This window comes from Varroa jacobsoni, unplaced genomic scaffold (assembly GCF_002532875.2).
Source record: "Varroa jacobsoni isolate VJ856 unplaced genomic scaffold, vjacob_1.0 scaffold_1400, whole genome shotgun sequence".
Taxonomy (NCBI): domain Eukaryota; kingdom Metazoa; phylum Arthropoda; class Arachnida; order Mesostigmata; family Varroidae; genus Varroa; species Varroa jacobsoni.
The window spans coordinates 1-22,030 of record NW_019214302.1 but is presented as its reverse complement, the minus strand read 5'-3'; the positions used below and the strand labels follow the sequence as shown (position 1 = coordinate 22,030).

General features: G+C 38.7%; 3 protein-coding genes across 7 annotated transcripts; 2 read left to right on the top strand and 1 right to left on the bottom strand.

The window, feature by feature from the left end:
* The first annotated feature begins 55 nt into the window (after positions 1-55).
* On the top strand, positions 56-6,714 carry AP-2mu (adaptor protein complex 2, mu subunit). Its single transcript, XM_022849329.2, has 3 exons — positions 56-189; positions 2,417-3,616; positions 4,017-6,714. Exons 2-3 carry the CDS (start codon positions 2,417-2,419, stop codon positions 4,149-4,151), a joined length of 1,335 nt encoding a protein of 444 aa, XP_022705064.1. The 5' UTR covers positions 56-189; the 3' UTR covers positions 4,152-6,714.
* A 482-nt stretch (positions 6,715-7,196) lies between these two features.
* LOC111269600 (uncharacterized) lies at positions 7,197-15,510 on the bottom strand. Of its 4 annotated transcripts, none has more exons than XM_022849327.2 (6): positions 15,124-15,510; positions 13,081-13,254; positions 12,810-12,897; positions 11,765-12,030; positions 9,020-11,509; positions 7,197-8,794 (listed from the first exon to the last, which is right to left on the bottom strand). In XM_022849327.2, exons 3-6 carry the CDS (start codon positions 12,883-12,885, stop codon positions 8,609-8,611), a joined length of 3,018 nt encoding a protein of 1,005 aa, XP_022705062.1. In that variant the 5' UTR covers positions 12,886-12,897; positions 13,081-13,254; positions 15,124-15,510; the 3' UTR covers positions 7,197-8,608. The 4 variants fall into 4 exon arrangements, with proteins under 4 accessions (XP_022705062.1, XP_022705061.1, XP_022705060.1 ...); XM_022849326.2 differs by having other exon boundaries at positions 13,081-13,247; XM_022849325.2 differs by lacking the exon at positions 13,081-13,254.
* A 126-nt stretch (positions 15,511-15,636) lies between these two features.
* Positions 15,637-17,979, top strand: ND-18 (NADH:ubiquinone oxidoreductase subunit 18). 2 transcript variants are annotated; one of them, XM_022849330.2, is made up of 4 exons: positions 15,637-15,801; positions 16,610-16,806; positions 17,233-17,379; positions 17,597-17,979. In XM_022849330.2, exons 1-4 carry the CDS (start codon positions 15,781-15,783, stop codon positions 17,751-17,753), a joined length of 522 nt encoding a protein of 173 aa, XP_022705065.1. In that variant the 5' UTR covers positions 15,637-15,780; the 3' UTR covers positions 17,754-17,979. The 2 variants fall into 2 exon arrangements, with proteins under 2 accessions (XP_022705065.1, XP_022705066.1); XM_022849331.2 differs by having other exon boundaries at positions 15,784-15,915.
* Positions 17,980-22,030: the final 4,051 nt, after the last annotated feature.

Genomic DNA, 22,030 nt, shown 5'->3' with positions numbered 1-22,030 from the left:
ATATTAATTCGAGTACATCGCGGCGCTGCAGTCGCCCAGCTCAACAGCTCATGAGCGGTCGTCCACTGGTCTACAGAGTTGCGAATTTCGGCCATCTTGAGGGGTCGAACTTTGACGGGTGAACGCGAAGGAACCGCGAGATGTCATCTTAACCAATAGAGTGAATCAGCACTATATCTAACGACCAAGGTACACTCATTAGGAAATGTAATATATGAGGAAGTTTATGATTTTAGGGTACAAACAGGAAGATCATTATTGGCGATCGTTTCAGCCGCCAATTCTCGTCCCGCTACGGACGAAACCAACCCAAACTGATTGGCCAGGATAAGCGGATGTCAAGTGCGCTCCTCTATTGAAATAGATTCATTTTGGATCCTTTTCTTTTTATAACACTCTGTGTTTATGCCTTTGTGTGCGTGTGTATCAGAATCGAGCGAGTACTCAAGTGGACAATTAACCTAGTTATCTGTTCCTATTCACAATTCGCTAGTGTGTATGGCCATTTTATGTGAATATGTGGCTGTATACGGGTCCTGCTTCTGACGGCAATTAGAATGGATTTGCAGCTAAGACATAGATCTATCGACAATTTTGAGGACACAATGACGGCTTACACGAGTGTTACTCGGCGGCTTAAATCACTGCCCCTTCTCTTCGAGCCACTGTGCTGAATCGGCAGCCTAATACAGACAACGTTTGTTCTTCCGAATCATCTCATCCTCTCGTGTGATCTGCAATTGACGAAAAAAGACGAGATAGCAACTGCAATAGAAACCAATTTGGTCCATATAAGCTCGTTATTATAAGTAATTTAAGTACAACTTAGTTAGCGTTTTCTTTTGCTTTTTTTTTGTTTTTTTATGGTATTGTTTATACTAATCGTATTTACTTATGCGTTTCTGATGCAATTTTGCAGCGGTAGGTAGTTCTTAGGAAATGGAAATTGCTATTTGTGATTTTGCCCGTAGACAAGTTTTGTGTCAGTGTGCGTGTGTATTTACAAAGATTTCCAATTTAATAATCCTTTGATTGTATTCCGTAAATAAAATGAATCAGTTCCTACTCCCTTCGCGCAGAACCTAGGTGCAAACTGTCAATAAGTAGGTCTACTTGAATGGTCAAAACTAACTGAAATCTAAATGAAAGCGTGTTTGAGTCATCGAAGACTCCCCCGAAGGTAGGCTATTGCTCCCCGGAGCGTCGCGGGAGGGGGCGTTTCCCAGTTGCTACAAGCTGCTCTGGCACAAGCAGGTGTAACTGCTAACCTGACGTAACATTTGACGAACACAGTGGAAGGGCTACTTAGTATATATAAACAGTTGCCATTGGAAATACATTAATGTTCATGTTCTAATACTCGTGATCATTGTGTTCGCTGATTAATATCAGACGATGAGTCCAGTTATCTACCAAGTGTCAATAATTTAACTGAGCATATATTTTCACATAAATAACATAACTGTTTGAAACGTATTCATTTATTCCTGTGTCTTTAAGTTACATCATTAACAGATTGACGTTATTGTTAAAGCAAACACATCATGAATTTTTCGCGTTATTTTATTAAAATGCAGTGTATGAATGAATTCAGAACGAAATATGATTGGTATTGTGCACAGTGTCGTGATTTTACCGTATGTTACAAGAGTGTCTGAAATATTAATTCTGTCATGACTGGATCGGTGTCTAAGAAGCCATGAGTAATAACAACCTTGGTTAAAGTTGTTGTTTGACCACAAGCCCCGCAGTACCTTCTGAGCTCGGTTCCGTCCTGAGTCAATCTTTTTTCAACGATTTCTTGACCACTTGTTCCTCTAGATGAGACTTGATTAGTGTATGCATATCAGTTATAAGTAAAGTTGTCTGAAAGGTATGAGCGCCCACAGACGCAAAAATCGTATTTTTAGTAAACAAATTTGAGGACTTTTGTTTTGCGTCTCATTCAGCAGTTCTTTATACGCACTGGAAGGTGTGGCACTCGTTCCGTTTTTATCCTTCACCAGTGGTATATTAGGTTCTAATAGATCGTGTTATTATTTAAAGCACATGCTGATAGAAACGTAGCGTAAATACATTTATTGCATTTGTCCTCCAGGGTATGAACTTAGACATTGAACGCATTCATATGGCTTATATGGTGTTAGATGTTCAATTAGGATAATTCAAAACAATGAAATACAACTCTTTTGGTGCTCAAACTAGTTATGAAGCTTCAATCTTAGCAATGCTAATGTCTTAGAGAATAACCGTTGTGTTTATTAGTCAGCCATATAATCATGTAAAGTGTATCGAAACATATAATGAAACACGTGTTCGGCTGTCGAATTTGATATATCGAATTATTAAACTTTAATGATGAATGATTGTTTTTCTATTGTCTATTTCTATTATCTATATTCGTATTCCGTTATAGATGATTGGTGGTTTATTTATCTACAACCATAAGGGCGAGGTGCTTATCTCGCGAGTGTATCGCGATGATATCGGTCGTAACGCGGTTGATGCATTCCGCGTAAACGTCATTCACGCCCGTCAGCAGGTTCGGTCGCCCGTCACCAACATCGCACGTACCTCGTTTTTCCATATCAAAAGGGCAAACATTTGGCTCGCCGCCGTTACAAAACAAAATGTCAACGCAGGCATGGTATTTGAATTTCTGCTCAAGATGTGCGAAGTTATGCAGAGCTACTTCGGCAAGCTTAGCGAAGAGAACGTCAAGAACAACTTCGTTTTGATTTATGAACTGCTAGATGAAATTCTCGACTTCGGCTACCCGCAAAACACCGACACGGGAATTCTGAAAACATTCATAACGCAGCAAGGTGTTAAGAGTGCAACGAAAGAGGAGCAAGCGCAGATTACGTCGCAGGTGACAGGCCAAATTGGCTGGCGACGAGAGGGCATCAAGTATCGGCGTAATGAACTATTCCTTGATGTCCTAGAGTACGTAAACCTTCTTATGTCTCCCCAAGGTCAGGTGCTTTCGGCACACGTGGCTGGGAAGGTCATAATGAAGAGTTACCTCTCGGGCATGCCGGAATGCAAGTTCGGTATCAACGATAAGATCACGATGGAGTCGAAGGCGGGCGCGTCCGGTGGAGCTACGAAAGCACTCGATGACGCCAGTGCCACTTCATCGAGGTCGGCAAAAAGCTCAATCGCTATCGACGATTGCCAATTCCATCAATGCGTCAAGCTTAGCAAATTTGAAAGCGATCATGCCATCTCGTTCATTCCACCCGATGGCGAATTTGAACTGATGCGTTACCGTATAACAAAAGATATCTCATTTCCTTTCCGAGTAATTCCTCTTGTTCGGGAAGTAGGTCGCACCAAAATGGAGGTGAAAGTAGTACTCAAGAGCAACTTTAGGCCATCAGTCATCGGCCAGAAAATTGAGGTCCGTATCCCTACACCGCTAAACACGTCAGGCGTACAATTGATCTGTATGAAGGGTAAAGCGAAATACAAGTCAAGTGAGAACGCCATCGTCTGGAAAATCAAACGAATGGCCGGCATGAAAGAGACACAGCTCAGTGCCGAAGTTGAACTTCTACACTCAGAAGCCGCCAAGAAAAAATGGAACCGACCACCCATTTCTATGAACTTCGAGGTATGTACAATTTTGTTAATATACCACGCGTACTATTATGTCGAGTAGTTACCGTAAAGTACTATATGAATCATAGCATTTTAGTAGTACAGTTTTTTCAAAATATACCGCATTAAAAAAAGCGATTTTTTTATAACGATCATACGTTGTTAAACTATTTATTAGCCTTATGCTTCTATGAAAAGTGGGAAAAATATGGTTTTACAGCATCTTATTAGCCTTTCAGCAGTTTAGGGGTTTTTAGTACGACGATGATAGCGATTATTCTTCGACGTTACAATAATACTAAGTAAAATAATTATCGTCACCTACGCAAACGAGGCAAAAAAAGCTCAGTCTGCCAGGATAATTTCGAATCCTTTCACTACATACCAATGTTTATTATTGTATCTTTTCACAGGTGTCTTATGCTCCCTCTGGGCTTAAAGTTCGCTACCTGAAGGTATTCGAGTCGAAACTGAATTACAGCGACCATGACGTCATTAAATGGGTCCGATATATCGGTCGCTCTGGTCTTTATGAAACTCGATGCTAAACTCCTTATTCTTCCTTGAAATGCGTCGCAAGTCCTGGTATGTAATTCTGGAGTGAAAAACCGAGGAGGAGCGTTGATTAGGTAATGTTACCTGCAATGTTTTCCAACCGGTCGGCGAAGCAACGAGTATCAATGCCCGATAACCCTTCAACGGCAAGATTTATCTGTCTATAATGGACTAATGTCTCAGAAAACCTATGTAACTTTACACAATCTTAAGATCAGTAGAGGCAAGACCGGAAACTACTTTAGGAAACAGGCACACAAACAACAACCGCCACAACGAAAATTACAACAGATAAATTTTTTTCCGTTGCGGAAAAATCTATATACAGAGGCAAACATTGAAACCACCACAAGCCTACTTACACGTAGACGGAATTGTTGTAGATCTTCCTTGACGACGGCAGTCTAGCTGTATTGGTCGATCGTTCTACTAATGACATGCGGTGGCGATATCAATAGTATAGGTTAGTGAAATACGTACCAGCCTGAATGCTGTGTTTTGGTCCTTATGAAGGTGATGTGCTGACGCTTATAGACATACACATATACAAAAAAAGGCGCGCACGAGTGAAACAATGATGATGGTAAAAATTATATGAATAGGCGCGTCACTGCAGACAAACCTATGGCGTAGGCAAATGAAAATATCTAGAAAAAGAGATAGAAGGAAGGTTAAAGTTAAAGAATTGAAGAGAAAGAAGTGTAGAGTTTCCAAAAATACAAAGCATCTCTAGTTAAGCAAAAGAGTTTGTAGGAGGTTAGCTGTGGGAAGCAAAAAAATGACAAACTACGATTATTTTAAGACGAATAAGGAAGAGCATGCGAATGATGTCTGTAAAAAAAAGAGAACAAAATATAGCAAAAAAAGCACAGTTTCACCTCAACTAAAGAAAATGCATATAGAAGTACATTTGAAAAATAATTTATAGTCAAAATATCGGAATGGTCTATTAGATAATGCCCGTCAACGATAAAAACGTATAACAAAGGTTGGCATCGATAGCAAATGTTTCGCTACACGATTGATGCAGCCGATGTTTTCCGAACGTTACTCTCGTTTTTTAGAATCTCTGCAGATGGAAATAAAAAATGTCTTAGCCTTTGCTGAGACGACCGACTGGCTAATTGAAAAATATCATTTTCTCTAGGGGAAAATGGCTACATCGCTTCTGCATGTTTTTTATCCGATCGGGTGGGTTGCTCTATTGATTAGTTGATCGTAGCGTTCGAGGCAAAGTTAACAAAACAGGAAAAAGTGATAAATAATACCATGAAAATGTAAGGCGTTGCCCCGTTCTAATGAACTTATAGTATGATATGTCTGATAACGCTATTAGGACTAGTTATATCGTAATCACTACTTGACCAAACTGACGTTCAGCCCTGTCAGTTTGTAACATAGGGCAGCGCCAATAATGATGCGAAGGTACGATAAAAAAAAAACGAGGGTTAACCTAAATTACTCAAAGACAAACAGAAAAAGCGTGTGTAAACGGAGTAAATCAATATACACAGATAGAACGAATTACCACGTGAATAATAACGATCTAATTTGATATAATTGAAGAAAACTAGTAAATGAAGAAAAAAAGTTAGTTGTTCAGTTAGTAAAAGGATTATTGGTGATAATGAATATTTTGAAAATTGTAAAACTCACAGTTGCGATAAATAATAGTGGTTATATGTCTAAAGTGACGATCCATGTAGTGATCAACGTAGTCATAAATATTGCCAACAATACGAAAACTATATACGTAGGACTATTTCTTCAATGTGACGATGTAAACCATGAGTTGTAAGTAATTGATGAAAACCGAAAAATCGATAAAGTGACCGTATTAGTGGCGTCTGGATAGGACGTATCACCAATAGAAATAACTATGAGGTATCTACGATGACAAATCTGGAATCTGGTAGTTACAAAATGGGTTGCAAGGAAAGGTGGACAGCAGACAAAGGACGAACTCGAAGATAATGATGATGATGGCTAGGACCGAAGCACAGTAACCATTATTATTATTGCTATCATGTTGTTCAGCAAATGCAGAAGATTCCCAGACTATGTTGTAAATATGGAAGTTCTATTGTGGGTTATTAATAATTATAATTACAACGGACGTCATTAATAGCCAGCAACGGTGACCAAGCAGTGACGCCTGATTTAATATAAAGACAAGAACGATAACGGGATTACAATAATATTATCGAACAGAATATACGTCGAGTAATAACAAGATAAATACGATGAACTTCAAACAGATAAGCAAGATAACGTATAGAAATGATTTTAAACAAATCATAACGAGTAATAATGAGAGAAAGGAAGTGCAAACATGTATTGAGAGTACGCTGGTGGTACTCTATGAAATCGGTTGGTTGATTATTTGATTGATTAATTTAACAATGATTAAATAATAGAAAAGAAGAAGAGTGCAGAAATAAGAAAGAAAGCCATGACATAACATACGACAATAATGGTGCAAATGCTATCATGGTAGGCAATGTTTTTATTATTTAAAAAGTAATAAACACAGATACAGCTCTCGTTTTATCCATACATGTATTGTATTTTTTAATTAGTGGCTTTGTGATTATATCAGACGAACTATACAAGTAGACCGATTTCCAGTATTACAGATAGCGTAAATAGTGAGTTACCGAAAGCCCTTTAAAGCACATGTACACATTTTTATTGTATATTAAAAGTTACAAGGCGATTAATTTTAACCTTTTAAGAAAAAGGTCCTCTCGAAATTCCTACAAGAGAACAAGTATATGGAAAATAATTTCTCAAGTAAATGTCTGTAAAACTTAGCTCGTTCGGACTGGTTATGCCAATATTAAAGTTGACCTCCCTTTGTTGCCAGGAATATCGCTACGTTTAACCTCGCTGGCCCCAAAACTAGACCGAGGGTTAGAATCCTCCCTGTACTAGTGTAAAAAAATGGTATTCATATGTGCTAGATCATTAATAAAACGCACTAATTTTATTATAACCATGAGTGAACGATAGTAATATCATAAATAAGAAGCAGGGGCTCACAGCTATATCACAGGTTTATTGAAACATTATACAGCTAACTAGGTTTTCCTCGTTTACCTAAACCCGCTGTTGCTCCGTCCTTACACCTTCCATCCTATCTGTCTTTTCATCTATACACTGTCATGTTGATACTCTTTGCCTTACATTGCCTACGTACATAGATGTACGATGTTGTACATAATTGTTTATCCCGTCTTGCTTTTTTGTTTTTTTTATTAGTGGTTGCGCAAATACTTGGTAGTCACGTAGGTTCATAATTGATTTTTCTCAAAGTTGTTATTCCGTGTGCTATACCATAGTTGTAGCTTAGATATGCTTTTGTGCATTAGTAAAACTGCTGTGCACGTTCGTCGAGAAAATATTAATAATATTTTTTTAAATTAATGTAGTTCTTCCGATTTCCTGTCTTCTGGCTTTTTTTTTCAATACGTGCATTATATGATGATAGGTAAGCACAACTTCTCATCATTAATTGGTTGTCCGCGAAGTAACTTCTGCTGTACATCTGGGAACTCCAACTGCACAACGAGTGACGTCTGTGGCCACATACGTCATGCCGTTATTAAATTTTTCATGCCTTGGCCACCACGTCTAACTTGCATACAGTAATCGTTGATGTCATTGGCGTCGCGTACTCCAACTCTCTCTCTCTGGAATTATAGACTCCGGGCGAGGAAAAATGCAAACTGTATCGTATGAACGATAAAGAAGCCGTTAATCTAGTAAAAAATTTTTTTTTTTCTAATTTTTATCTAATTTTAAATAAATTTATCAATTTTTGGGTTGATCCTAGGGAGTTCACTATTCTAGTGCATGGTGCTGCCATAAAGTAACGCTGTACCACCAGAGAGTACTGTCCAATGTGTGCGGTGCATTTGTAGACACGTCGAATCGCATTGTATCGCTCGGCTGAATATGCCGTTATAAGAAATCGCGCCTAATTAACGCCAATTAAGACGAACAATGTTGAAAACAATACAACTCTCTAGATGATGTCTCTGTTTCCCTCACCTTAACCAATCTGTAGTGAATCTCAATGTATGTATATTTACAAGCTAGACAGAATTAATCGTATCAGTCGCTGTAAACCGTCTGTGCGCACTTTCTGGGCGTCTGAACTTCATTGAAACATTTGGAAATACGTATTTACAGTCGCGATTAGATCCAGCGGAAAGGTAACAACACAGCGCCCGCAGGTTCGTCACGTACATTTCATAACTGCCTTTTAGACGATTAGCTTTCTTGAGGCAGTGGCATGTACAGGGAAAAAATACTAGTTGCATTATTCTACACTGTAATTTAGCTAAATAGAACTGCATGTACCCGGGAATATTTTGAGCATGCAGCCTTGGAATATTTGCTGATGAAGCATGTTGAGAAACTTCTTCCATATATAGTAAGTGCAGAATCAATATAGTTTCAGGCAAGGAAGACCCTCTGCTAGAACGTTGGCCCAGAAGTTGGCGCAAGTTGCATGATAAGCATGGTCACCGAAAAGCAGGCGCGGTCTCAAAGCCAAAGGTAATAAACATACTGCGCACGTGTCCGCTGAAGACTGGAGTGGCGTGAGGAGGTGGTCCAAACAGATGACGCTCTGCAATGGACCCACGAAGAAATCAAGCAAAAATGTAAGATTTCCGCACTTGATTAGAGGCGACTTAGTTTCTAAACAGAGCTCATATCTCGCGTCTTTTCGCACAACTTGTGCGTCTAGAAAAACATTTCCATTCAAGCGACACACACGGCTATACTCACAATAGAGTTTGAAAAACAAAATTTGAAAGCACATAACAAGTTTATTATTATTACACTGACTTACCAAGCCCAATCTGACTGTGAGGTCTTCTAATTGTCGACGCCAAGCGTTCTCAACCTGCTCCAATGGGCCCTCTATTCCGTCAACATTGAACAAAACTGCTGCTTTTTTGATCTGCTGACTGACGTTGTACACTTCGAGTAAACTTGACGCGTATCTCTGCCCCTTAGTTGTTGCTAATACTTCAGTCAACACGCCTCGATCGTTTCCCAAAATATGGGTTGCAGTTTCAAGTACAGCGGCCACCTTCCCTAAAACTCGCGCCCAGCTTTCCGCTACCTGTTCCTTCGTTACATTTCTTTTCCCTTCCTGCACCTGCGTATTGGGATAGTGAAGTAGGTAAAGTCCGGTGAGATCCTGAAGGGCCGATGATGGCTTACTGAAGTCCGTAGTGGGGTCTGGCGGAGGGAATATCGGAGGCTGCGCCCAACAAAATTCATCGGTAGCCTTTGTGTTTTCCGCTTGCACAGTCATCCCAAGGTTACTGCAGGTAGACGCGTTGCCTCGAGGTTCCACTGTTGTACCATCGATATTCCATTCAAGAGTATCATTCTCGTCGATCCCTTCTTCGGGTAGAGTTCGCCTGGGCGAATTGAGTTCAAGAGATAAAATTGACCCCTTAGTTGGTGATGACCCATTGCTTTCCGTGTTCGGTCCCAGCTCGAAGCTGGACAGGGAAGCACACTCGGAATAGTTAGCCTTGTTAAACAGTGACAGACGACGATTACCTCGCGACTCTCCAATGCTACCAATAGAGACGATGGACTTTGCCGGTGACGCCGGAGTGGAATTCACAGCTTGAGCGGCGACCTGCCCATCAATAATAGAATAGCCCAGATCAAGGTCCTGAAGTTCATCTATTGCAGAGCTTTTTGCATTCGCATCTTTCGATGAGATAGTCAACGAATCCAAGATACTTAATTCATCACCAAGGCTTATGGTGGGCACTGTGGGCAGCTTCATTAAGGCTAGAATATCAACTTTCGAACTTGTGTCATTTTGAGCGGATAACTCATTTTCGTTGTCGAAGGCGTCCAGTGTGCCATTTTTTAAAAATATCTTGTTTTGCAGCATATCTTCTTGTTCATGCGTCTTTGATTCAGGTTGATCCGTTTCCAACATCCGAAACACAGAGTATTTATCAGCTGGATTTGTTTCAGAATACTGCTCAGTTTTTGATTGTTTCTCCGGTGAGCCTAACAGAGCGCTTTGAGTAACTTTTTCAGAGGGAGCGCTTTGGAAATCTGCGAATTCATCAAATTCATCATCGTCTGCACTAGCACATTTGTATAATATTCCTGTTGGGAAACTCGCGATTGTCTTAGCTGTGCACGTTTGAGAAGTAGTTGGTTTAAGCGGAGACTCAACGTCGCGTGGCTTCTTAATCGTAGTCGTTTTTCGATCTTTTGAGCCAGCCGAACTTGATGTTTCCTGATCTAGTAATGGATAGTGTAACCACGGATTCGGTTCCGTAGGCGGCTGAACAGTCTCCGTCATTTGCACTGTTATCGAGTTGAATAGCGACGGTAGCACAGAAGGAAACGTAGAAAATGGCGTAGGTTTAGGCATAGCTGCGGTTGCTTTTGTCGAACCATCGGTTTTTGCTTTCGGCAGCGGGATCACATCTCTGCTGGCCTTGGGTTCAATAACTTCCTCGTTTTTCTTTAAACTAGTGTTCCTTTGGCTAGTAACAGCTTCATGTGACCGAAGTTCTTTTTTTTTTCCGTTTAATATAATATCAAATGAAAACAAGTCCGGTGTTATAATAGGTAGTTGACCACCATTAGATCCCAAAGTGGCGACACTTGAGGTAATAACATCCTTTGTTTGATGTCTTTCAACAAGTAGTGATGCAGCGAATGAAGACTCGAGCGTTTCAACCGTCTTCGGAGCAGGAGCTTGAAGTGATTGTGACTTCCCCACAGGAGCGGATTGAAAATCAGCAAAATCACCGAAATCATCATCGTCAGTGTTGTCACCAGTAACGATGCCCTCGAGGGCATCTTTTGTCGGCTGTTGCGACGCCGCTGAAGCAACAGAGAGACCTTGAAACATTTCATTTGTCGTGGATAAACTATTGCTCATACTACTGTTAGTACCATTATTATCCATTAAAGAAGGTTGCATTTTACTAGCCCAGTCAACGCCCGTTACCGACATCATATTTGACGATTTTTCACCATTTAACAACACGGCGGAAACCGGACTTGAAGTTAACGCAGAATTATGTAGTATTGAAGGATCGTCTTGCGTTGCGGTGTTTGTATGCTTAAGCGAAGCGTTTGACATAACATCTGTAGCATTTGAAATCGGCTGATACAGTGATGGCATCGCTGCAGCTCCGCCTATCGGAGGATGAGATGCTGATTCAACCGATGCTTCTGGAGATACTATTGGTGTCGTTAGCGGTAACGGATACCCCGCAATAGCCAACTGGGGTAAGGGTGCTTGCGGAAAACTGAGGAGCAAAGTAGGATTTGGAGGATGCCCTTTCTGAAAGTTGCGTTCAAATTCACATAGGTTAAAGGTACGCAATTGTTAATATTAAACTATCATAAATTATCTACAACAAGCAGTAATAACTTTGGTACAAATACATTACCTAGATGTATGCAGGCTTAAAAACGCGTATGAAGGAGTGCTAAATGAAATTAGCATTTATTCGAATGCTAACGATGTATTTAAGAAGTTCGACTTCAGCAACAGTATATGCGACCGATCACCTTATACCCGCGGTACTGCACTGACCTGACAGACAGCGACTAAGGCCAAAGCCTGATAGAATTCATGCTGCAGTAATACTCCAGGAGCCGTTCGAGAGCACTGATCCCATAGTGTCGCCAGAACTGTTTGAGGTAGGCCTGAAGCGAGAAGCAGTTGATATACTAGACTGGTGTCTAATGGAGATGTCGGTACTCCTGCAGCCCCTGAGGGGTGAGAGGTGGGAACGCTAACCATTGCTTCCAACTCTCGATACAATCTGGGAACTTGCTGCGTACAAAGCCACGCAGGACCTTAAAGAGACATAGATATATAAATTAACACTTTGCCGGACTTCTCCAGACTAGGGTCTGGCTAAAAAGAAACAAATTCAACAGGTCAAGGCCTAATACAACGACCTCATATCGGTAACTCTTATTGCCGGTATTTTTGACCTGTGGTTTTTAACTGACTGATGCAGTCAAAGTGATACTGGTTCAAAGGCTGGCTGCTTAATAAAGAGCTAAAGGCAAACTGTTAGTGTATATTGTTAACAACGTTGGACCATAGAAGAACTTTCATAGCATATCATATAAGATCTTACCCAAGGAAATGTCACTTTGAGCTTATAGTTGCACATTAGCAATAAGCTACATGTTAAACAATATAAGCAAATTGTGCGTAACTGACAAACTAGCATTGACCCACAGCTTAAAAAAGTTGATCACTGTAAGTGGCTTTAGAATTTGCTTCAAATGTGGATTAATATTTACACGACGTGCATTGAAATAATTGCTTTCGTAATATAATACGTTATCTAGAAACTGAATGCGTTTACTACAGAAAAAATATGGCCGCATGTTCCTTGACGGATTGTGTATGTATCTAATCAATACAGATGAATTTTTATAGATAATGTTTCATGATAATAGCCTTAAATATGAAATGGATTTTATGCATAAGGATGTTCATATTACATCAAGTAAATTAAGCCCTACCTATAGATAATTTTGCGGTCATAATAATCACAAAAACACTATCTGTATGCATCTGGCAAATATAATTTATAAGACGAAGGATAACAAATACTCACGATTTGTTTTAATTTTTGTGCTGTCGATGAGGTTGCCTGAGAGCAACTTCTTTTCGAAGGTTTTCAGTGGGTCCATTGGTGAGAGTTACTGAAAATAAAATTATTTACATGCAGGGTGAATCTTTGCTTATTCTTAAACGGTTCAATAATCAGAGCTTTGCTTAGTGCACCTCAACATTATTAATTTTTCATGAGTTAGCCCATGATCCAAGGGATGTTGGGCCACTAACGATTGAACTTTATGAACAACTTATATCGCATGTTATCATACTTAAATTTGTCACGCAGTTCGAGAAGTTGTCTTTGATGAAAAACAAACGTAATTCGTAAAGACAGCTCCGATAGTCAAGAGCTTCTTTGCGCGATAATATCAGCCCCGTATTTTGCAGCCAGCGGAAGAGTTTTATTCCTATTCTGTAATCTCCTGCTGGGCTTGACCTATAAACTTATATGCCAAATTATTCATAAAAATCTTATATTAACTCATCATTACATATGCACATACATATAGTCATAATAACAGTTATATCACGTTAAAGTCTGAGCAATAGAAAAAACGGTAACTATATATCAATTATTAGTTAGTTACAAGCAAATCCAGCAAAGTTTAAAATCGAATAACTATTGAGCTGGTTGGGCTAGAGTGATTATGCTTAATCTCTTGGTATGTCAATTTCGCTGTCACCCGCTATGAAAAACTGAACGGCTTTTGCCCGATCACCCCAGGGGTTACATTGTTTCAGTTGGAAAAGAAATATTTATCGTTGAAGCGTCGTATGATTAGGAGAAATTATATTATGCTGTTGCAAGCGGATCCGCTCGAACCTTGAATTGGAACTGATGAGGCTTAAAAGTTGAGTACCCACAACACATATTAAAAAATCATTTCTATTTTTCACTCACTTGTTCCGACGCTATGATGACTTCGAAACAACAGTATATCTATCATTCGAGTTTCCATATGCAATTTTTGGCTTTTCGATATGAGTCTTTCTCGTTCATCAGTTGCCCTTCCTAGTGCGTAGAAAGCCCCGTAAACACATAGATTTAGACTGGGAGAATAGGCCGACTGATGTCAACGTTAAATATTCCTTTGCTTAAACCAGGAACTGATTGAAGTCTAACCCGATTATAAGGTAACCAGACTGACTGATTGCTTTTGATAGCCACGCCGATGTTCTATGCGTCTCTTAGGAATTTCGAGATACCGAGCTTTACCCATTATTTCATTTTTAACATTGTAGCAGATGCCCCTGGTATTTATTGCAAGTACCGCCATTACCATGAACATGCACCGAAGTAAATTCGACTGGTTTTCATTGGCAAGTTTTTAGAAAATTAAAGTATTTACTAGCCGAATTCGTCGTCTGGCGGCGCGTGGTTCAAAAGTTCCTGTAAAGTCCGTCAGGTTCGCTTATGACATCCTAACAACAAGTCTACCGTTCTCCATTTAAGATCTAAATGGCTGTGTTACATTTCATCCAGTTCTATTGCTGTAACCTAAATAGAGATATATTCCGTATCATTTTAGAGACGCCTGATACCGGAACGGGATCAAGTAGTCTATCTTTTTTTTTTAGATGGACAAATACTTGTCTGTTCGACTGTCTACAGATCCGACAGATATTTTGTGATATTTTGACTAGCTACGCACTCATATCAGTACCAACGATTTTGTTATTGTACACTGGTCATCGACTACTGGTCAGGTCATAGCGAAATCTAGAGAAATTTCAACTACTAGAATACCCCAAAAGCAAAACTCGAACATGGTTTCAACTGATTGTTTTAATTCAACCACATGACTCGTAATACTAGGTTATTCACATATGTATATGTAATGCAGATTGCTCCATAATCGGTGCTACATTCTCAACAATTTTCGAATCCGTGTGTCTTTCACAACTTTCAGTTTGTAGACGCTTTAGAAGATTTAGGAAAAAAGGCGGTATAAAGATTGTATTCCAGTGTCCCTTACTTTTTTACCAGCGTATTCTATGTCAATGTTTCAACAACACATAATTCCGTAGCTCTGCTTAGGGCTTAGGAATACGAAGGGGCGAATGAAACAAATTATATATATGTATATATATAACATTCCTAAAACAATTCCTTATAATTATTACGCTTAACTCTAAACCTTACGCCATTAAGAACCACCTTTGTCCACGTATGTTATTTTCGAATGTGTATATAAACTAAACACCATATGCGCTAAAGATCAGCAATTAGCCAGCTGGTTGATAATGCCTCCGAAATTTTATCTACATGCAATCCTCCAACTTTGTTACCATCACGACTGTAGTTTACTTACCGGCAGGACTCTTGCGGTCCTCACCTGTTTGGCAGTTTTTGCATTACTCATCACAACTTCATCTCTGTTATCATTATCCGGTTACTGAAGTCGCAGTCCAGTTGAATTTCATGCACCAGCCGTCACCCACCAGCATCGTTTACATGCCACACAATTCACTATTATAGCTCCAAAATTTTGTCTAACTAGAAGACCAGCTGCAACTGCTTTTCGGAAAAATATCAGACGAAATGTTCTTTGTGGAACAGCCTAACATAACCAGACGGATGGCTCACACATGTATACACGCACAGGAAATTCTCCTCACACAACAAGATTTTGAGAATTACGTTTTTCGTCCGCACGCACTTATTGACCTAAGCTATGGACGGGTAGCGCGCAGCGATTCGAGAGATATCTATTTTGTCGCCTGTCTCCAGCCCGTCTTTTTTTATAGTTCAATGGCTTAGCCGCAGCTCAACAGCAGCTATCGGAAACGTAGCTGCGGTTCGCTACGATCGTACCGACGGCCAGTTGCGATAGGTTGCAAAGTGTCTACACAGCAGCTGAATTCAGGCGGAAAGGAGATGCTTTGTTACAGCTGGTAAGGAAATACAACAAAAACATTAACATACGTCGAACGTCGAATTGGAATCAAAACACGAAACAGAAGCAAACATGGCTGCGTCCCTGCGACAGGTAGGTCAAAGTGAAAATAATCAAAGAGCATCACTTCCACTTACTGAAAAGTATCAAGAACGTCTAACGTAATTGCTGAAGTCTGAGTGAATAAAGTATGCAGTATAAAGTGTGGTAGGTGATTAATTTGAACTTAAGTTCTATTATTTCATGAATGTTCCTATTAATGAGTTTACTGTAAAACGTTGTTTATTATTTTCAGGCTTATTTGCTTCAAAGAGAATCCTTAATATCATCGAATGGAACTGTATTAAATAGTAGAAAAGGCTACTGGAAAATGTTTCAAATCCTAGTTTAAACTGTGATACGTTTTAGGCACGCAGAGATTAATCTGATTGCAATCCTGGCTTAGCTTTTGTTTAATTACAGATGGCATTTATGATGCTATATTTAAAAGAACTAACAGGATAATCAGCGTGCGTCTGTACCTAAATTATCGAATGCATAAGACTAAGGGTTGCATAAAATTGGCATCTTATGCGACAAGTACAGATATTGTGATAGTTTATGCAATAGCTTTTTTGTGTCAAACATTTGATACTTGATGTCCTTTTTGGATCCACCCAACTAACGGTTACAAAAATAAAATATGATAACAGACAGTTGTACTGTATAACCAGATCTGTACCAGATTTAGGTAATCTTTTAATTGCAATTACGCAGCTAAACTCGTTGCCTTATTAATATGGGATTTAAAAAGTATAATTTTTTTTTTAAATAAGAGTTCTATCTTGCGTAATAGCTCATTTGCCAAAAGTAAGTAATGCACTGGGTAAAGGAAAAATCTAATATGCGAGACCCATTGCAGTTATGTTTGGGCAGGGCATTCCCGCTGATGCGGGCGACCGTTGGAAGCTCAAGCGTGCGAGGTTACGCGAAAGCGCTAGTTCCAAAGAACATCAACGAATTTCTGGTTCGTGAGAGGAAAAAAGAATATATAGAAGTAGAGGCTGAAGCCCCCATCTACTCGTTAACGGGGGTGCCAGAGGAGCATATTACAAACAGGTTAGTACGTTAAAGGTGAACGTTGAAAATGTCTGCTAACGGCAAATAATGCAAGACAGTGTAGACTTTTACCTTAATTTAGCAATCAACACCTGTTAGTAAAGAGGAGACTGGTATCGATCGAGTATGCGTATATGCGTAAGTGCAACGGGGGCTACAGTTTGTGTTCACTATAAGAAACATTTTGTGCGATACTGAAATATTACTAAGCGTAATTATATTTATTAACGCTATGTTTTTCACAAAATTACCTGGCACAGAAAATTGAGTATAATCTATAAGGTCTTATAAATACATATGCATTAGTGTGTTCAGGTCCGAATATGAACCAGACCTGCAGTCTACAGCCAGGTCTGTAGCAAACTTGCGGAAAGATCTAACTGTTGTGTTTCGTAAGCTACAGTACTGCGGCTTTTTTCTCTTTAGAATGGTGCGTATTTTTGTTCCGACGAAGAGCGCGATGCAGTCCGGAACGGCAAATACCGACAAATGGGAGATGGAATTCGAAAACCGAGAGAGATGGACGAATAACCTCATGGGATGGACCTCCACTGGCGATCCCCTCTCAAATATGTAAGACTGCTTATATATAGACCTAAAACAATATGAAATCCTTAAAATTATTGTAGATTTTAAATGACATTTGAGCCAGCTTTTAGAGGGTATCTAGGGCCCTTACAAGGACGAGCAAAAGCAGTTTTTCGAAAATGATTTCTCCATTTGCTCTACAAATTGCTATATGCAATATTTTATATTGAAATGAATAGTAATAAACATAACTGTATTTTAGGCGTACCCAATTTACTTCCAAGGAGCAGGCGATTGCTTTTTGCGAAAAGAACGGATGGACCTACTTTGTTGAGGAGCCTGCTCCAAGACGTAACCCAAAAAAAAGCTATGGGGATAATTTTTCGTGGAATAAAAGAACTCGTGTTGGCCAGAAGTAAATGTGTAATAAAAAATGGGATAGTTCTAGCTGTTTCAAGTTATATAGACAACTAATGATAGTGTCCGAAAACATTATGAGCAAGCGTAAAGAGGAAATTTTATGCGGATAATAAAGAAATGAAAACATCGGAACCTATGAAAGGTATAATTTTTGCATTTTGTTAACACGATAAAGTTATATTATCTTTAGAATAAAAGCGAAGGAGCTTTCAAGGAGCAAACTCAGGTGGGCATGGCTAATTATTGCAGACATTTATGCTAGGATCGAGCTAATAGCAGTAAATCTAGTAGTAGTATTTATCCGTAGTAGTGGTAGGTTAACCAGAAACCAACCGCTTAGTTATTGAATGATCTGACCGTCTGATTTGGAAGTAGTAGAAACTTAAGATATGTAGATATACTATTGTAGATAAAGGGAATACTCAGTTAATTGCATGAGGTCCGGTGATATTCAGCGAAGTTAAAAAAGAGAGAACATAAAATTCTTCGTAATTTCAGGCAGTATTGGTGTTGTAAGATATATCCTTCCAAGAAATTACCACTTTTTTCATGGAACAAGTCTAAAATACATTACATTTGGAAAACATCTTCATATTTACATTTTAAAAGACTTCTTAATTGACATTTTTCCACTACGTTGAATATTTTTGTTGTTTGGGGCTGGTGTCTCGAACATGATTGTGTGTAAAGTGTATTAACCGTACAACTTTCCCTATGACTACCTTCAGTGGCTCTTCCCAATCTTCCATCGGAAATAGATGGCAACAAATGTCAATTGCTTACGGGTTTGGTTTATTAAATTTTTTCTGTAAAAAGATTATTTTCAGTAATTTATTACCTAAATATTATTCGCATGCAAAATAAGCCCGCTATAATGATTCGTGTTAGATCTCATGAAGTTTCTCCACGAAATGAGACATTTTGTATAGTTTTCAAATCTGCTAACAAGTAAAACTATAGTAAAAGCTCTACAACGAATGCACTTGATAATAATTATAGATTATAATTATTATATTATATTTGTAGTAACTATTATAAAAAGAAACGGGATTATCCGCCCAGCATCAATTTTAAATAAATTTTTAATTAAAGACAAATTTTAAATGAAGATATCTACGGAACGATGTTTCAGACATCAAATAAAAAGGTTCGTATTGATATCTCGAAAGCGGTAACAATCAGAAAATTTAATGCACCATTAGGTGAACTATATCAGATTACCGATAGATTGTATAGCCACATTTTTTCAGTAATCTAACCGTTCTCAAAGTAAACGGAAGAATTTGATTTCATAGCCCTATATATAGTGGTATCTGAATCATGAAGTTTCTCACCCAATGTCATAGTGAATCTAAGTTAAAATAACTCAGATTCACTGTGACGTTGAGGTGAGTTTTTTTCATCGCAAAGTGGGCCGAAACGTACACCTATATGCGGGCCGTCTCTTCAAGGTAATCTACGCTTTTCAACTTCTATTTGATACTTTGTTATTTATTGTACCCAGTATCTATATAATAAAAACACAATTATGATTGACCTAAAAAACGTTTATTGCGTTTAGGCCAAAGGTGGTCTATAAAAGGCCCGCTGATTTTTTTCTGTGTATTTCTGTTGTTTTCTTTTTTGTGGTTCTTATTTTGTGCTACTTCCGTGCGTCTCCTGCTTCTGCAGTATGATACATACTACATCATTTAGCCGAAATACGTTTTGTGCACTCTGTCTGTCTCTAAGGAGCGCTCGAGAGTGTATTTCTACGTTTCGCTGCCAACAGTATACATTACACAATGTACAGCACAGAGAATGTTTAGTGACTGAGCCGCATTCTCTTGAAACTTTCATGAATAGCTAACCCCGCAATCGAATATGCTGACTGATTTGATGATCGATCTCTTGTCGATCATCGAAAAGCTACTTTTCATCCTTTCCAAGCCGATCTCAAACAAAACTACTAATTCAGTCCTCTTTCAATCTACCGCTACTACTGCGATCGTTACTGTTCTTTCGAGCACTCTCCGGGTAGCATTAGTTTTCCACAACTCAATACTTGTTAAGGACGGTCACCATTATACATTTTCGTTCTGACTAAATCTATTACTTATCAGGTTTACAAGCGCTTTCAAGCTGCCATAGTCTAATAAATCGGAAGTTGAATACTATAAGAAGCGGCTATGCCCGGTAAAAGAAAGGAGAGACCGTACTGCTAGTATTAATATTCTTGGGTCAGCACTGCTTTTGCTGTTCTGATATCATCGTCGGCTGAAAGCCAGGGGTCATGGTCTATGACCAAGTAAAATCGTTATTACTGTATAAGCAACATCGCCACTGTGTGTCTTGGCTGATAATCAAGTCTTTACAGTCTAATAGAGATGGAAAACCCTATAAAACTGAACTGGGAAATTTCAGCTGGCCAATTTGTACATCGTTACAGCGAAAGCGTCACTTGAAGGTACGAATCAACAACGATTCAATACAGGTAGGATTGATTATGACGCTTCAATTTGCATCTAATAACCTGCCTTGAGTTTAAACTGATCGGAGGAATCACTGGACGTCGTAGTAGGTGTATCGAGAACTTGGTTAATCTAGCGATAGGAGATGTACGCAACCAACGATATACAATTGGCGTTCAGTAAGGAAAAAAACTTGACACCTTACCACGTCGTCGATAATCTACAGATGATTTTCAAATTGAGTTAGTGCGAATGATGTGTTAGATAAATTACAGTACGGTCACAATAGTATTGAAATAATTACATTCATGTATACCTGCACATATACACATTGACATCATCATTATTGCAATGGCTTATCATTGGACGTTTCTAACATGTCTATTTGCCAGTTTTCTCCTTCACTTCATATGACATCACAATCCTTGCGTGCTTCAGCAGCGACCGATGAGATCAATCATATCACAAGATCACAACACTATCAAATGTATTAATTATGTAGTGATAAAAACATATTTATTTGAAATAATCGACAAAAACCTGCGCACTCTATACAAAAATGAAATTGTATAATAAAGCATAGTAGAATTACATAGACATACACACAGAAACACATGTTTGTTTATTAATTAACTAAACGAATAAAAATGGATGGCAAATTATGCGAAACGAAACAGTAGCCGATGAAGATTTAGATCATATATTAGTAAGTACTTAAACTAGTTCAAATTATTCGTTCAATAGAAAATAACTACAGAAGGAAATAAATTACAATCACATGAGCAGAAATGCTTTCCATCTATTAGTTTTGCTTGGCACTTAGAGGTATTTACGAGACTGTATTACCGAAGAAAAATAAACGAACGAAGCGTAACACGCGTACAACAATGCTTTAGTACAACTGTCGTTCTAAGTAAACTGGTTAATTAGCCCTCTCCACCGCCGCCCCTCGTCATTACTCATGCATAGGCTTGCTTTTGACTAACGAGCTATTGTTGTCATCGTGATACCCAGTGTTAAATACAACCCAGAAGGAACATCTTGCTTGACAAAAATTATACCATAGCTAAAGTGCTACTCAGGTAATTATGGAGTATGGCCAGAATGTATCTATAACGTATTTGACTTTCTATATTTGATGATTCCACGGTTCTTCCTTTAACAGACCTCACTACTACTAGTTAATGTACTGATTCCACATGTATTCACACGGAAACCAACTGATTTGACAACTGTTCGAGTAAGAATGATAATAAAAATAATAATAGCTATGCTTTCACTGCGCGGAACCTTTATGTCATCAAATACAAGTTGTAATTTTCTAATATACAATTGTGTATTACATACATACATACATACATACATACATACGCACTCAATCGAAAATGAGAGCAGAATAAATGAGTGAAGCTAATTCTCACGTACAATCAATAAAATACTACCACTGCGCGGAGACAAGACCCCGCAGGGTTGATATGTTAAAAAGTCCTCATAAGTTCTTAAGACGGCTGAGATTCAAATTTAATACATATATATTTATATGTACACATAGAGGATGTGCAAAGGGTTTGGACCCTGTAGATTAAATTTGAGATTTTTCTTTTTGAAATTTTCCAAAAATGTTATCGAAAGACAGAGTTTATAAATACCTAATCGGTTCATTGACAGTTATCATTAATTATTCTTATTGGCACTAGCGCGCTGCAAACTTAGATATGGCAGTGCCATTTTCAGTTTTGGGATCCAACACTTTTTATAAACCCTGTGTGCATATGTTAAGCCTGACGAATGGATACTGGTTTCATGCACCTCGATTCCATAAATAT

What these genes read in the sequence shown, in the direction of transcription:
- ND-18 (XM_022849330.2), top strand. Translation starts at nt 15,781, where the DNA reads ATGGCTGCGTCCCTGCGACAG. An exon ending in TGGCTGCGTCCCTGCGACAG is followed by an intron (nt 15,802 to 16,609) that starts GTAGGTCAAAGT and finishes GACCCATTGCAG; the next exon opens with TTATGTTTGGGCAGGGCATT. An exon ending in GGCGATCCCCTCTCAAATAT is followed by an intron (nt 17,380 to 17,596) that starts GTAAGACTGCTT and finishes ACTGTATTTTAG; the next exon opens with GCGTACCCAATTTACTTCCA.
- LOC111269600 (XM_022849327.2), bottom strand. Translation starts at nt 12,885, where the DNA reads ATGGACCCACTGAAAACCTTCGAAAAGAAGTTGCTCTCAGGCAACCTC. An exon ending in CACAAAAATTAAAACAAATC is followed by an intron (nt 12,031 to 12,809) that starts GTGAGTATTTGT and finishes TGTCTCTTTAAG; the next exon opens with GTCCTGCGTGGCTTTGTACG. An exon ending in TCACAGTCAGATTGGGCTTG is followed by an intron (nt 8,795 to 9,019) that starts GTAAGTCAGTGT and finishes GGTCCATTGCAG; the next exon opens with AGCGTCATCTGTTTGGACCA.
- AP-2mu (XM_022849329.2), top strand. Translation starts at nt 2,417, where the DNA reads ATGATTGGTGGTTTATTTATCTACAACCATAAGGGCGAGGTGCTTATC. An exon ending in CCATTTCTATGAACTTCGAG is followed by an intron (nt 3,617 to 4,016) that starts GTATGTACAATT and finishes ATCTTTTCACAG; the next exon opens with GTGTCTTATGCTCCCTCTGG.